General features: G+C 42.7%; 1 protein-coding gene across 4 annotated transcripts in view; it reads left to right on the forward strand.

Moving 5' to 3' along the window:
* Nucleotides 1–16,961, forward strand: part of LOC126427106 (uncharacterized) — a 250,867-nt gene that overhangs the window by 181,536 nt on the left and 52,370 nt on the right. For all 4 annotated transcript variants that reach the window (XM_050089322.1, XM_050089321.1, XM_050089320.1 and 1 more), the window contains 2 exons: nt 3,719–3,796; nt 10,499–10,591. In XM_050089322.1, the coding sequence (XP_049945279.1) occupies nt 3,719–3,796; nt 10,499–10,591 (171 nt within the window). The remainder of the gene's footprint in view (nt 1–3,718; nt 3,797–10,498; nt 10,592–16,961) is intronic.

The raw sequence follows: 16,961 nt of genomic DNA on the forward strand, positions 1-16,961 counted from the left end.
GTGGAAATAGGAAAAAGTCGCACGTGGCTAGGTCCGGCGAATACGGAGCGTGGGGAACGACAGTCCGCCTCTGAGATGCCAAACAGTGGGTCACTCGTAAGGCCGTGTGTGCTGGAGCGTCGTCGTGGTGCAGAAACCAGCCACCTGGTCGCCAAAGTTACGGGCGTTTCCTGCTCACATCCTCTCGCAGACGCCTCAAAACATCCAAGTAAAAGTGCCGGTTAACAGTCTGGCCAGGGGGCACGAATTCCCGATGCACAATTCCACGAACATAAAAAAAGACAGTGATGATCGTCTTCACATTGGACCTCACTCGCCTCACTTTTTTTGGTCTGGGAGAGTTGGGAGTCCTCCACTGGCTTGATGCTTGCTCGGTTTCTGGGTCATACCCTTAAAACCAACTCTGATCCCCTGTAATGACTTTGTTCGAGAAGTTTGGATCACGGGCAATCTCTGTTTTCAAGTCCTGACACATTCATGTGGCTGGTTTTTTGCTCCTGCGTGAGAAGGCGTGGAACAAATTCAGCAGCAACACATCTCGTGTGCAAATCCTCGCTCAAAATCCACTGGCACGAGCTCCAACTGATTCCTGTCTCTGCTGAAATTTGGTCGATAGTTCGGTGACAATCCTAGTTGATATTTTGGTGGACCTTTTCAATGTTCTCCTCATTTCACGATGTTGAAGGGCGTCCAGAACGAGCTCGGTCTTCGACACACATCTCACCACGTTTAAAGCGCCCAAACCACTCGAAAACCTGTGTGCGGCTCATAGTGTCCTCCTGGAAAGCTTCCTGAAGCATTTGATGTGTCTCCGTTGCAGTTTTTTTAAGCAGGAAACAAAATTTCACACACACTCTTTGTTCTTTTAAAGTTGCCATGACGATTTCGCAGAGGTAACCCGCCAACAGTCAGAGAAACACAATACCACACTTGCACGTTGAGCTCTACACTGACGCCGTCTGCACAGCTGTTTCACGAAGGTCTCTACTAACACCATCTAGCGTCAGAACCCTGCACTACATTCCAAGGTGCATGAGAAATGTGTTAAGGAAATTATTATATTTATCATCTATGTTATCAGCACTATAAACACCCTGCCACTCTGGTTCCTTGACAAGGTTTAAAAAACTCTCTATTGCTTTTGGATTAACTTTCCTACATAGTTTGTAATTATATGTGACATTTGTTTGAGTGAAAAAGCCTTTTTGTGTTAAAATTGGTTGCATCATGGTCTGAAAGGCCATTCACCCTTTTACTATCAGAATACCCATCTAGTAATGAAGAATGGAAAAAAAAGCCATTGTTTGTGGCTGTGCTACTGTTCCCCTACACCCTAATTGGAAAAAAACACAGTCTGCATTAGATCATATGAATTTAGGAGATCTACCAACATCCTTTTTCTTGCACCATCATATACAAAATTTATATTGAAGTCAGCACATGTAACTAATTTCTGATACTTCCTATAAAGTGAATCAAGCACCCTCTCCAGCTTGAGCAGAAATGCTGTGAAGGCAGAGTTAGGGGACCTTTAAATAACAATTAGAAGCTTAGTTTTACTAACTTCGACTGCCTGCACAACATTCAAATATCTGTTCAATGTGGTGCCGTGACACGTCTATGGACTCAAATGGAATATTGTTTTTTACGTACATGGCCACTCCCCCACTCCGTAAGGAACTCCTTGAAAAACAAGCAGCTAATCTGTATCCGGTAAAGGAAGCCTCTAAATTGTCAAATTATTTAGGTGGTGCTCCAATATACCAGTAATTTCAGAGTCAACATATATAAGCAGTTCATGTTTATGTTTAATACCTCTTATATTTTGATGGAATATGCTAATTCCTTCTCTACTTAGAAACATGATTTCCTCTGAAGGTGATTTCTTAGTTAGAGGGACTTCGTTTAAACAGGTATACGTGTCAACTGACTTCAATCTAAAAGAAGGTGCAGCTCGGACACCAACTACAACAGGAATTTTTCCATGAGTAATCCCACCACCCCCTACTACACTTTCACCTATAAGCTTTGCCAGCCTCCCCTTCCCATATCTATTATTATTATTTCCTTCACTTTCTCAGACGTTAAGTCCGGTTAAAAATGGAGTGACGCGGACCTTGATCAAGCGTCACTTCCTTTTAACTGTACGGTATGTGTTATATTGCATTTAGGAACTTTCGGGTAATTGAACATGTATCAATAATTACGGATTTCTGTAGTTGTATATATATGTTTGGATGTAGCTGTATTGCATTGATGTACTGGTGGATATTGTGTGGTATGACTCCTGTAGTTGATGGTATAATTGGTATGATGTCAACTTTATCCTGATGCCACATGTCCTTGACTTCCTCAGCCAGTTGGATGTATTTTTCAATTTTTTCTCCTGTTTTCTTTTGTATATTTGTTGTATTGGGTATGGATACTTCGATTAGTTGTGTTAATTTCTTCTTTTTATTGGTGAGTATGATGTCAGGTTTGTTATGTGGTGTTGTTTTATCTGTTATAATGGTTCTGTTCCAGTATAATTTGTATTCATCATTCTCCAGTACATTTTGTGGTGTATACTTGTATGTAGGAACGTGTTGTTTTAAAAGTTTATGTTGTAAGGCAAGCTGTTGATGTATTATTTTTGCGACATTGTCATGTCTTCTGGGGTATTCTGTATTTGCTAGTATTGTACATCCGCTTGTGATGTGATCTACTGTTTCTATTTGTTGTTTACAAAGTCTGCATTTATCCGTTGTGGTATTGGGATCTTTAATAATATGCTTGCTATAATACCTGGTGTTTATTGTTTGATCCTGTATTGCAATCATGAATCTTTCTGTCTCACTGTATATACTGCCTTTTCTTAGCCACGTGTTGGATGCGTCTTGATCGATGTGTGGCTGTGTTAGATGATACGGGTGCTTGCCATGAAGTGTTTTCTTTTTCCAATTTACTTTCTTCGTATCTGTTGATGTTATGTGATCTAAAGGGTTGTAGAAGTGGTTATGAAATTGCAGTGGTGTAGCCGATGTATTTATACAAGTGATTGCCTTGTGTATTTTGCTAGTTTCTGCTCGTTCTAGAAAGAATTTTCTTAAATTGTCTACCTGTCCATAATGTAGCTTTTCAACTACAGTCGCATCGGAATCTGTACGTCACTGTGTTCTAAACCTCTGGTGCACAGAAGCTACGGACATTTCCACAAATTGTGAAGATGGCTGGATTTTGTGAGACAAAACAAAGCTACAAAAAGCACATATATCGATGGCTGTTGTATGCCAATTGTGTGGCAACCGGATAATTTCAAGAAACTGTGACATTCCATGGCTTTCCAGCTCCCACAAACAGTCATTGTGGGATTTCTTCTTGTGAAGGCACCTTAACAACAAAGCATATCATAGACCACGTGTTAAAACAAAAGAATTGAAAGCAAAGATCTGAGAAGCAGTTGCAAAAATACTCAGTCATGCTCAGTTTCTCATAGAGACTACAGGAATGTTTGCACAAAAATAGAGCTCATCTACAAAATGTCATCTCCAACAAATAAATTTACTTTATATATATAAGGCATATTTTTTTATTATTAAGTGGCATAAAAACATTTTTTCTAAGCACTACTTAATTATTTATTCACTTTACTGTTTTGCGGAATCACCGTGTACATTACCTTTAGAATTACAATGATTGCAATTAATTTTGTTTAATTTTTCCCATTGGATTGTTGCAGACTGGTGCACTTACTGATGATCCACCAATGGAAGATGATCCACTTTCCATTTGTGATCCACAGATCGTTAAGAAAGAGGTACGTAACGGCTGTATGCCAAGTTCTTGTAATTCTTTGCTTGTTCTTGTGAAATAAGTGGACATCAGTATTGTGGAAATTATCTGATCATTGATGATATTACAATAATAGATATTATGGGATGTCAGTATTAAAATCTCCCTTTGTAGTGATGATGCACAAAAAACAATGTAACATCAACAGACCCATTTTTTGTTTTAACATTTCTGCTGTTTCTCTAATGTAACTACACACCCTGACATACGCAACCACACCTAAATACAACAGTCTGTGACACTCCCCACCTTGTATACCATATTGATGGCAATTGTATGAGTATGGTGGAGTCTTGTGGTTATTGTGAATATTATCCGTCTAATTATATTTATTGTAAAGCAAACAATATTAACAGGTAAGCTAAGGTGTTAACTGTCAGTTTGTGAAAGATGGGATAATCGTCAAGTTTATTTTTCTTAAGACCATGCTCGTTTTGACTTCGGCCAAGTTGCTGCTTGAAAAACATTGACATTTGTGTTTGGTGGAAGTATAGTGAGTGATTCCCCTTCTACAAACTCTGTTACCTTCTTGTTGCTAGGTCGTTAAATCCTGACATGGTGAACCCAGAAAAACTATTAAGTCTGTGTATTCAGTAAGTTGGGTGGAGTAATAGTTTTCTGTTGCTGGAAGTGTATAAGAAGTTGATACAGAGGACACATCATTTCATTGTGGAGATCTTAAGTATTTCATTATACATTCGAAAATATCTTCTGTAAGAATGTGTATGATCAAAGGTTTTGAATTACTGGAGTACCAACTCCTTGTCTCACAATTTGTATCCCTGCGATAGACCTAGGTGCAATACATGTCTCACACTTCTTCCCGCCACCACCTAGATGAAATTTTATGTCGCAGAAAGACACCGGTAGGAGAAACTGAAGATTTTAAGGTGTACCCTGGACTGAGGCAAGGGGATGCCATTTAACCTTGTCCTAGAGAAGATCGATAGAGAATTTTCTAAAACCAGTCCACAAGGGATCCAGCTACAGGATGTGAACATTACAAGACTTGCGTATGCAGATGATGTAGCACTAATAAGTAGTTCCAAAAGAGAATTAATCAGAATGATGCAAAATTACTGTAAAATTGCTGAGAAAACAGGATTACATATTAATGAAGAAAAGACAGAATACCTGCCCATAATTAAGAAAACCAGAAAAGATGCACCTCTGACTGTAGATGGATTCAATTTCAAGACTGTTGACCACTTCAATTACCTAGGAAGTCTTTTTAATAATAACAACAGAACAGATATAGAAATAGATGCTCATTTATCAAAAGCAAACAAGACACACAGTTTCATCAAAATTCTAAGAAAAAGATCACTTAGCAGTAACTTCAAAATCTGCTTATATAGATCGAGCATTATACCTGTGATGTTATATGGATGTGAAACATTAATATTTAGAAAGGAAGGTGATGAGTAACTGTTAACATTCAAAAGAAAAGTACTGAGGAAAATTTTTGGGCCTGTTTAGAACGAAAATAACATGGAATGGAGAATAAGAAGAAGTGAAGAATTAAGAGGGCTGTACAAACACTTTAACATCATCGAAGTGCTCGAGAGGAGGAGGTTGAATTGGGCCGGCCATATAGCAAGTATGACAGAGAATAGACTACCTAGAATGGCATTCAGCAGAACAATAGAAGGAACGAAAGGAAGAGGGAGACCCAGAATCAGATGGCGGGATAACATTCTGGAGGACACAACTAGGATGAACAGCAGCAGCAACTGGACAAACAGTGCATTGGACAGTCAGAAGTGGAAGAGGCTCATAGAGCAGGCGTATGGTCGATAAGGCCCTTGCTACATGTAAAGTAAAGTAAGTATTAAAAAGTTCGAAGAAGGGCAGCTCGTTTAACACTATCGCAAAACTGGGGGGAGAGTGTCGCAATACGATACGTAAGTCGGGGTGGCGGTTTACATTGGCTGGATCGTGTCGTGAAATGTGGATCTCCAACTTTCTCCTCTGAATTTGGAAATTTTTTATTCACGCCGGCCTGTATACGGTAGGGAGAAATGGTCATCATACCAAAATAAGAGAAATCAGAGCTCGCACAAAAATATTCAGGTGTTCGTTTCCCCCCCACACTGTTAGAGAGTGGATCGGTAGAGAAATAGTGTGGAAGTGGATTGCGTAGTAGTCATATAGATGTAGATGGAGATAAATACTGTATTGCAGACATGGACCAGCGAAGGAACAAAAATTGGTAATGTAACGTATTTTTTCGACATGATAATTAAAAATCTCCTGGCTACCCTTTGTTTTACTGGGGAATGGTTTCATCCGCCGAAGCGGCCAGACGTTGTGTGCGGGCAGCCATTATAATGTCCTTATCGTAACGGCCCAACCGTGCCTGCGCATGCTGTCACGCTAGTCAGACTTCCCGGCACGGCGTGCGGCATGTGACGCACGTGACGTTACAGCTTATTGTTGCATGCCACGTCCCTTGGCAGCCACGTCTGCTGCAGGGTTCCGCAGTTGTCAGACGGGTGAGCGAGCCGTACTTTTTTTTTTTTCCCACTATCGGACTTAACTTCTAAGGTCATCAGTCCCCTAGAGCTTAGAACTACTTAAACCTAACTAACCTAAGGACATCACACACATCCGTGCCTGAGGCAGGATTCGAACCTGCGACCGTAGCGGTCGCGCGGTTCCGGACTGAAGTGCCTAGAACTGCTGGGCCACCCCGGCCGGCCGCACGTACTTGCATTCAGGGAAGTGGAATGTGCTACACCACAAACCACTTGATCTCGTGGAATGTCTTACACTGCTGCATAAACCAGTTGACCGAACGCTTCCAAACTGGTACTCCACTGTCCTCATACCTGTAGGACTGACAAGGAATCCCTTGAGGGGTAGATCACAAAGTTCGGTCTTTAGAATGACTGATCTGAATGTTCTGTTTTAATAATTACGACAGGAAAAACAGTAGCTGCTAATGATTCGCCACGTGCATCAGGAGGGCAACAGAGCAGGCGTACGGTCGATAAGGCCCGTGCCACAAGTAAAGTAAAGAATGTGTATGATCAGAGGTTTTGAAGTACTGGACTATCAAACGTCTTGCCTCACGATTCGTATCCCTGCGATAGACCTCGGTGCGAGACTGGCCCCACACTTCTTCCCGCCACCACCTGCTCCAGTCCAGTCACTAACACCACCTATCCCATTAAAGGCAGGGCTACCTGTGAAATCAAGTCATGTTATCTACAAGCTAAGCTGCAACCACTGAGCTGCAGTCTATGTGGACACGACAAACAACAAGCTGTCTGCCCGCACGAGTGGCCACCGACAAACTGTGGCCGAGAAACGAATGGACCACCCTGTTGCTGAACACGCTGCCCAAAACGGCATCCTTCATTTCGATGACCGCTTCACAGGCTGTGCCGTACCGATCCTTCCCACCGACACCAGCTTTTCTGAATTGTGCAGATGGGAATTCTCCCTGCAATATATCCTACATACCTGCCGGCCTCAGCCTTTGTTACTCAGTGTCCTTCGCTCACATATCCCCTTCCCTGTTGCCATCCAGCATTACACAGCCTTCTATTCCATCAGTGCTCAAACAATCTTTTTACTTCTTTCCTTCCCCTTCGGCACGCCTGCACCCTCTGTCTAACCTGCCGACTGCACCTAGCTGCCCTGCCCTCTCCCACCTTGGCTCCCACAATCAGAACTTTACTGTCCCCTGTAATGCACCTCTTTCTCCGAGGGACAAATATTAATTATCAGTAGCAGTATATTAAGCTACAAATTATCATTTTAAACCTGTGTGGTCTCCCCGGTGTGCCTAGTCGACCACCAGTCCCCGTCACGCTGTTTCACTCTAACAACAGAGTACATACAGGGTTGAAGACATGGAGAAAGATAGGTATCGTCACAATTTCAATTTAGAGTAATATAACTTTCTGACCTTTAATGGTCGTTGTTGCACGCTCGTCGTCCGGTGACAAATCTCGCCATCCGCTGTTTGTTAAATCAATTTGAGGTCCAGGGTGTGTACTTTGCTGCTTGAGAACTGACACATAGTTAAACGTCCAACTTTTATTTTATAAATGCTGATCGTGACGATATTCAATAATTTTCAATGTAACAGCTTTTCCAATACATCATTTCGTTCCCTCTACCCTTGATCTTGTCAAAGCATGCGTACTAAAAGACGTCTCGACACCAACTGCCCATTGTCTCTACACCCGCCAACAACCGGCTCCTGTTCACAGAGCTTACAAACTGTGCAGTACTGCCAACCTCGGTTGTATATCGATATTTTACACATCGCACGTATACATATATGAAAAACATAGTATGAAAAATGAAAAGTGTTTATAATATAGTTCTGTGGCAATATATCTCATTATTGTCGTCATATTAACAGTTTTGTAACAAAATAATAATGTTTCATTTTATGTTTACGTAGTTAAAGATCACTTTCTCCTTAAAGTTGATTGACGGCACCGCACACCTCGCCAGCCGGTGGTGTCGGTAGTTTCGGTAGTCAGTTACACTACACCCCCTCCCCTATCCTGCTATCCCTCCCCCTCCGCACCCCACCCTCCTCCATACCCCCACCACCCAGATTACTTCTCCTCGCTCACAGTCTGGCCTCGGCAACAAACCTGTAAATAATCTCCCCGTTACTACTCGATACGGGAAAGTGGCACAAGTTGCCTACTTCAGATATCTGGGAGAGATAATCCAACCATCAGGACTAAACTCGATAGCCAATAAAGGTAAAATCTCCAGATTACAAAAAGCATATAAGCTCACGTGGAATCACTATAATAAGAAATCTATTTCTGTCAGTGCAAAACTAAGGCATTACAATACAGTAGTCCTACCAGAAGCACTTTATGCTGCAGAAACTACAGTGATTCGTGATCACACTAAGATCAGAGAGATTGAAAAGCAGAAAAGAAAAATTCTGAGGGAAATATATGGACCAGTGTTTCGGGGAGGAATTTGGATGAAGAGGCCAACTACAGAGATTTACAAAGACATAGAAACAATAATCGACACCATTAGAAAGAGAAGGATAAAATTTTATGGACATATCAGTAGGATGAATAAAAGCAGGCTCACAAGGCAAATCTTTGAGATAGTAAACAAGAGCAAAAAAAAGATAAAGTGGATCACTGTAGCAGAAGAAGACATTAGAGAAGTGGGGATCACACAAGACAACATATACAATAGAGAACAGTTTAGAAACATCATACAGAAACACACACTTAAACAAGAACATATGGAGAACAGAATGGGAAAAATATAGTCAGAAGAACGCAAGAGAGAACACAGTGAATGTATGATGAGAATTTTGGAAGAACGAAGAAAGAAGAAGAAATCATGACTACTCAAGTTCAATCGCTCTCTCAAAAGGGAATAATCGAAAATAATAATAATAATAGTGTGTGTGTGTGTGTGTGTGTGTGTTGTTGTTGTTGGGTTTTTTTAAATTCAGAAGGCTTTTTGGCTGATAGCTTACTTGTTTAGCAGTCTTTGTGTTCTGTCTGCCTGTGACCCAACGTTTCAACTATATGGTGGTTAGCAGTCTTGCCTTTTCATAATATTGTCATTATTCCACCCTGTGTTTTCCATTGTTTGAAGTAGCAGAAATATAACAAGCACACATTGATGTGCAGCTGAAGTATTACCAGTCAATTTTGAAAGAAATTAATGAATGCTAGCTAGACATTCAGCGTTCACTGTACGTTAAGGAAATTGTTGGCTTGTTATGCATGTATATAATTTACATCACCAAGTGTCACATTGTTAAATAATGTATAATGTTCCAATTCATGTCCTGCGCGGTGTTTCCCTTTTTCTGTGTGCATGCATGGCGACTTCAGTAACACCACGAATAGGGAACACTATGTGCCTTATCTGTCAGTTTGATGGGGTCTAAGTTACCTTTTACAGTTCTTCTTCAAATACGGTCGCCTTTTCATTTTGCTCGCAGTCCATATTCTTCATACCACAGCTGTGCGTGGACTTCTCGGCTTTGTCTCCAGCCAGGGTAAGAATGTGTCTCACTGTTTACAGTTACTGAATGATGAACATGTCTTCAATGATGATCTGCTGTTCAGTATGCCTGACCACACTGAATTCAGTGTAAGATCTAAGATTTACAGTCAACGTTTGTCTTGAGTGTTTACATTGTAGTATGTCTGTCTTCTCTGAGATGTTCATGACACCTCCAAGGGGCAATGTCTAGGAATAAATGCCCATTTCCAGCAAGTGTTACCGTGCTCACAACTTCACGCCTTGCCACTACTGTGTTTTGTTACTGTCTATCCACTACCTTCGCAGATCAGATCGGGGTGCCCACAGTAGATTTTTCACACTACATAAAATGTTTATAAAAGACAGAATCATCTTTCACCAGCACGAGCATCTTCAGTGGAATGTAGATCGTTCTCACAAATAAACAGTGTTACGCTACACCCAGTTGCCTTCCACATTCCATTTGAGGATGGCTTAAGTGCATTAAAAAGGTTTTAGTCAAAGAAACTGGCTGCTCATAGAAGATGCAAAATTTTCCCATTTACAAAAGTGAATCAGGCTTTGTATTTTTTCTCCATATCTCCTTCCATTCCTTGAAGTCCGAGTCTAAGACTATAAGGGAATGTGTGCTTGTAGCTTCAGTTAACAATGTTTTTCATTATTCCAGGTTCTTGATGATCCATTAGAAGTCTCAGGGTGCAGTGTCTGTATTAAAGAAGATCCAGACTTCGATTTGGAAGTAGATGCGACTGACAATAAGGTAAGTTTCCACATTCGTACCAGAATCCTCGTAGAATTGTAGTTGTAGAGATAATGTTTACTGTGTGCATAGCGTCTGATAATACACTTGCATCCTGGGTAGTTTAAAGTGACAAGCATGCCAATTAAAAGGGACAGGCTCAGCAATTAAATGTTCCGAAGACTCAGTCTTCGGAGCTGTGAACTGTCGGGAGCCACTAAACCTCGACAACCTTAAGTTTTGGGCGTGCTTCAGTGGCAACTGTGTGGAGCTGTGGAATATTGTGTTAGCGAGGAATGTGTTTTTTTTTCTCTTAAACACTAAAATAGTACAGGCTTGTACATGCAAGATCAACACTGCAAGGGGCTGGGTGGCTGTTGAACCGAATCTGAGGTTTGTGAACAACCTCTAAGAAAGGTCACTAGTACAAGATGATCCTCGTTTCTAAAGTCCTGAAGATTCCCAATTGAATATGTGTATTGTGTGAGAGCTCCCAGTCGAGAAAGTTGTCCAGTAGAGCATCTGCCCAAAGCGGACTGGCCGACAGTAGCGAGCCTCGCCACCCGACCTCAGAGTGGCTTTCTCCTTGTCAAAGGAGAGGAGGAATCAATCGAGATGGTGTCAGTGTTTTACATAAACTGCTCTCATATATTGTAGAAACTCTTCAATCTGTTAAACATTTAAGAAGTGGGGGTCCTTTTGTGGAAATAGTTATTTATCATCAAAACCTGTGATGTTTCTTAAAGAATTCTCAGTAAAATAGAAGATTACACACTCGGTTTGAGCAATGCCATTGTTTCTTGCAGTGATTATATGAAGATTTCCTTAAAGAACTCGGAGAAATGTGGTTTGGGGAAGGATTAATGAATGTGAAGAACGCTTCAAAAAGAACGAATGGTGAGAACAGTGAAAGAGGGTGAAGCCGTACATCCAGGACCTAAAGGATTGTACAGACATCAACACTGAAGGGACTGTCACAACAGCTTGGAAGAGGCAAACAGAGTGCTCGCAACGAACCTACCCTCACTTGAAGATTCAACTGTGTGTTCAACATCACCATTGATGTGGATGCACGCGCACACACACACACACACACACACACACACACACACACACACACACACACACACACATTCTCTCCGTCTCCCTCTCTCTCCCCCCCTCTCTCTCTTTCTCTTTAGCTCTTGAGACTATCCAAATTATTTAGAGAAGAAAAGATCCTCAGTGTGACACGAGATAGTTCTTTGTTGCTCAGAAAACACCAGTGTTGGTGTCATTGTTTGCCTCAGTGTCTGAATTGATGTTCCTGGAAATGGTCTCCCCTATGCAGACTTCAGAAGCCTGAGCCACCATAAAAACTTTTAGCCCCAAGTGCACATGCTGTTATCTCTCAGTATCGACCAGAGATAATTCACCAATGAGCCAGAACATTTTGATCTCAGATCTCTGAGAGACTGAATGCAGCCTGAGGGTTTTGTGATCACGTAATGTGGTAAGGAAAGTAAGCAAGCAGAGCAGAGACGAATGGGGAATCATTCTAATGACGATATGGCTCGCAATGGGGAGTTCCACGTACATAAGCGACTTTGGTAAAGGTCAGTGTAATGTGACTGGAGAGAGAAAAAATCTACTCACCAGTCAGTGGCAGGAGAACACACGAGTAAAAGGTACTACAGTTTACAAGCTTCTGGAACCAGTGGCTGCTTCTTCTGGTAGAAGGCTTGAAGGGGAAGGAAGAGGGGTGAAGGAAGAGGACTGGTGAGGTTTAGGAAAGGGAATAGAGTTCAGAAAATTCCCTGAGAACTGCGGGTTAGTGGAGACTTTCCGGACAGGATGAGAAGGAAAGATAAAGGTCCAATTGTTAAGACTGGCATCACAGAAACTGCAAAGCCAGTGAGATTTTCGTGTACTACTGTTGTGAGCAGGGACGGAAAATGGTTGAAGTACAGTGAAACAATCAGTAGGAAACGAGGTATCGGATGTCTACGCCCGTCACAGACCGTGAGCTCAGAGGTAGGTGGAGCTCTCCAGCAAATCTGACGATAGAGTACAGTGTCCGATTGGACCACAGAGCGATGGAAATGTGTTAAGCGGTCTTCATTACTCCAGGTCGATAATAGTGTCCGGCTACTCTGCTACTGAAGAGAACGGCTGCTTGAAATGTGTGCGGACCCACAGTCACGGGCTAAGAGGGTACAGTAGTAGACTGCTGTGGACCATTATAGCTGTGAACATTATCGATGCCACCTGCATTCTTTCACGCTCGACGTCTTCTCAGACGACGACGGCATCTTCCGACAGGATAACTGCCCGTGTTACGTGGCCAGAACCGTGCTACAGTAATTTGTAGAACTTGATAGTGAACTCGCGTTGTCTTGGCCACCAAATTTGCTTGACCTGAACGGTATGGAACATATCTGGCACACTATTTCTGTGCCAGCCCCGATCCCGATAAACCTCCAGCCTGTAGTTATTAGGCGTGTTATGTCATCGTATGCAGTTGACGAAGTCGAGTGTAGAGGTGCCAAAATCGACTGAATTCTGTATCTTTGTAGCAGTAACGAGCCCACCAAAGGTCGGACTACAACTGGGAGTTTCAGTTGTCTGCCCGTCGGTGCGCCAAAATTGACTGAATTCCGTATCTTTGTAGCAATAACGAGCCCACCGACGGGCAGACAACTGGAACTCCCAGTTGTAGTCCGACCTTTGGTGGGCTCGTTACTGCTACAAAGATACGGAATTCAGTCGATTTTGGCCCTGCTACACTCTACTCTATTGGTTGCATGTGCTGGCGTAACATGCTCAATAAGTTGTACTGTTTCCATTTGAGGATTCTGTCGGTCTTTGTCACGATGTCAGATTACGCTCTGAGCCTGAAGATCACACTTTTTGGCCTCGAAACTGGTAGCACGTTTTTGATAACCGATGTCGGATTACAGTACAGCTTTTGGTTTCACTTATTATTAAAGAGCTATTAAGGAGATGGTGATAACATTTTGGATCCCAAGTGTGTGATTATGTTCCTACTCTCCCGATCACCGAAAAAACTTTGAGGCGAGTGGTTATCGTAGGCAGAATTCATCTGTTTAAAGCAAGTTGAGAACAGACAGAGCGTGTTCCCGTTGAAAGAGAAGCCGCTGTGAAAAGAAACACTGCGAGTCTTTCTTACCACGCTGTACTAGTCCCGAGAGGCAAATCACATAACGATACGAGGACAGACGACACAGTTATCAAAGTCTGTCCTAGAATACTGGGAAGTCTCAAAACGACATCCCAACCATTGCATGGATGAAAGGAGAGAAATTAAAATGAAAGCTCTACACAAAGAATATACACTTTTACAGAGGAAAAAATTGTTCAGATGGTGCTTGGGGTATAGTATTTACAAAAATACAGTACAGGTATTTTACACGTCTGTTCTGTGTGGCTATAACCTCCAGAAGAACAAGAGCAGAGGCCTAAAAGAGTGGTTCCCATGTTCACAGACGAGGCTTGCACATCTTTTCCTTTCATCTCCTCCTCACAGCTAACATCCTAGCAGTGACTGTAATACCCCAGTGTGTCATAAGCCAAATGTCTGATATCGGTACCTGTCTGCTCATTGAGGCTCTCCCTAAATTCATCACACAGCTGCCACTCCTATCTATCAGCTGTAGGGTGAGAGGGGGGAGGGGGGGGGGGGTTTATGCCCATAATGTGCTGTGGAGCGTGCATCTTGAAACACCCCCATTATGCCATCTATTGGGTTTTATGTGATTTATCGAAGCCGCCAAACAGTTGATTACTATGAATAGATGACCGTGTGCTCAATGGATGAAAGGCCATCGGTTTTTCTGCTGTAGTTTTGAGGGTATTTCAACCGAATGCGGCTGTTATGAGATGGAATAGTTGATGATTGAAAGTTTTTCTATTATTGTAGGCCACAAAGGTTGCAATATACAAACTGATATGTATTTCCACTAACACACAAGTTCTGAGGCAGTTGCTACCTTCACCTTACACATCTAATTACAGTTATATCTTTTATTGGTTCCTGATTTTAAGTACTTCGTCACACGCAATGATGACAGTTAACATTCACAACAATCCTCACTGCAATCCACGGTTGTTGCCGGCCGACGCGGTTGACGTGAAACACGTAATTCGGCACTTGTCACTTTTGGTTTTATATCACTCGCGAATTGGTATCGAAGAGGGTCAACCCCACGACGATAAGGACACGTGCTCATTTGTCACATTCCGGTGAATTTACAATTTACTCCTCACTCGGCACATTCGCCATTGCCACCGTATTCGGCTTGACCGGCATTCTTGCCCGTCTTACTGCTGCTCACTCGACACTCGTCTCACTGCCTCCTGCAGTGCTCCACAATCGACTCCTGTCTGCTATCGACCTGGGTGTCGGGTATTAATATCTGTGCTCGTGGGATCACAGATCCCTTACAACCTCTAATCTAAACTGTTTATGGCCTGTCTTGACACAATGTCAGTGCGTCCTGGACGAGAAGCAGAACTGCTAGAGGGCACTGTCTTTTGTTTCACTCTTCTATCCTTACTCTGTGACATGCTACGTAGTGTCAAGAGATTGACTATTTACACTCCAGTGCCAACTTCCATATTGCGATGTGTGCAGCAGATGTAGCAGTATTCAAAAGAAAGCCAACAGATACAGTAACAACCCCTTTTCACACTTTGCAGCAGACTGTCCCAAAAAAGTTTAAAAGACAGGAAATCGTAGGAAAGACAACAAGCAAAAATTAATGAATTACTCGTACTGTCATTCTCTTCATATTGTTCACAATGTACGCACATCAAAAAAAAATTTGCCCACCTTGGTTCAGAGTGTTCTGGAACCTGTACAGAAAATTGGAATAGAGATCACCATAAACATCATTTCCACCCATTTTATTGCTCATGAAAACCACACATTGCATGTTGTACCACCACACAGCGAGACCTTCAGAGGTGGTGGTCCAGATTGCTGTACGCACCGGTGCCTCTAATACCCAGTAGGATGTCATCTTGCTTTGCTGCATGCCTCTATTTGTCGTGGCATACTGTCCACAAGTTCGTAGACGCACTGTCGGTCCAGATTGTCCCACTCCTCAGTGGCGATTCGGTGTAGATCCCTCAGTGGTTGGTGGGTCACGTCGTCCATAAACAGCCCTTTTCAGTCTATCCCAGCCTTGTTCGATAGGATTCGTGTCTGGAGAACATGTTGGCCACTCTTGTCGAGCAGTGTTGTTATCCTGAAGGAAGTCACTCACAAGATATGCAGGACAGGGACGCGAATTTTCGTCCTCAAAGACGAATGCCTCGCCAATATGCTGCCGACACGGCTGCACTATTGGTCGGACGATGGCACTCGCATATTGTGCAGCTGTTACGGCGCCTTCCATTACCCCTTGTGGCGTACGTCGGCCCCACATAATGTCACTTCAAAGCAGCAGGGAACCTCCACCTTGCTGCACTCACTGGACAGTGTGTCTAAGGCGTTCAGCCTGACTGGGTTGCTTCCAGACACATCTCTGATGATTGTCCGGTTGAAGGCATTTGCGACGCTCATCGGTGAAGAGAACGTGATGCCAATCCTGAGCGGTCCATTGGGCATGTTGTTGGGCCCATCTGTACTGCACTGCATGGTGTTGTGGTTGCAAAGATGGACCTTGCCACGGATGTCAGGAGTGAAGTTGCACATTGTGCAGCCTATTGTGCATAGTTTGTCGTAACACGACATCCTGTGGCTGCACGAAAAGCATAATTCAACATGGTGCCGTTGCTGTCAGGATTTCTCCGAGCCAGAATCCTTAGGTAGCTGTCATCCATTGCAGTAGTGGCCTATCGGCGGCCTGAACGAGGCATGTCATCGACAGTTCCTGTCTCTCTCTGTATCTCCTCCATGTTAAAACAATATCGCTTTGGTTCACTTACCTTGTTGAGAGCCCTTCCTGGTACAAAGCAACAAAGCAGACATGATCAAACAACGGTATTGACCGTCCATGCACGGTTGAACTACAGACAACACGAGCCGTTTACCTCCTTCTTGGGGCAATGACTGGAACTGGTCGGCTGTCGGACCCCCTCCGTCTAATAGGTGTTGCTTGTGCACGGTTGTTTACATCTTTGGGCAGGTTTAGTGACATCTCTGAACAGTCAAAGGGACTGTGTCTGTGATACAATATCCAGATTCAACGTCTATCTTGCCGAGTTCTGGGAACCGGGATGATGCAAAACTTTTATTGATGTGTATAAAATTAAAATAGTTTAAATTTTACAGATTTAAAAAAAATCTGAAATAATTAACTGTTTTTGTTTCTTTCTAACAGCAATTAGCTCTAATAACACAATATTGGTTAACACACTTAAGTTGGCAGTCTTCATAAACAGAGAA

The sequence above is a fragment of the Schistocerca serialis genome, chromosome 11, assembly GCF_023864345.2.
Source record: "Schistocerca serialis cubense isolate TAMUIC-IGC-003099 chromosome 11, iqSchSeri2.2, whole genome shotgun sequence".
Taxonomy (NCBI): Eukaryota; Metazoa; Arthropoda; class Insecta; order Orthoptera; family Acrididae; genus Schistocerca; species Schistocerca serialis.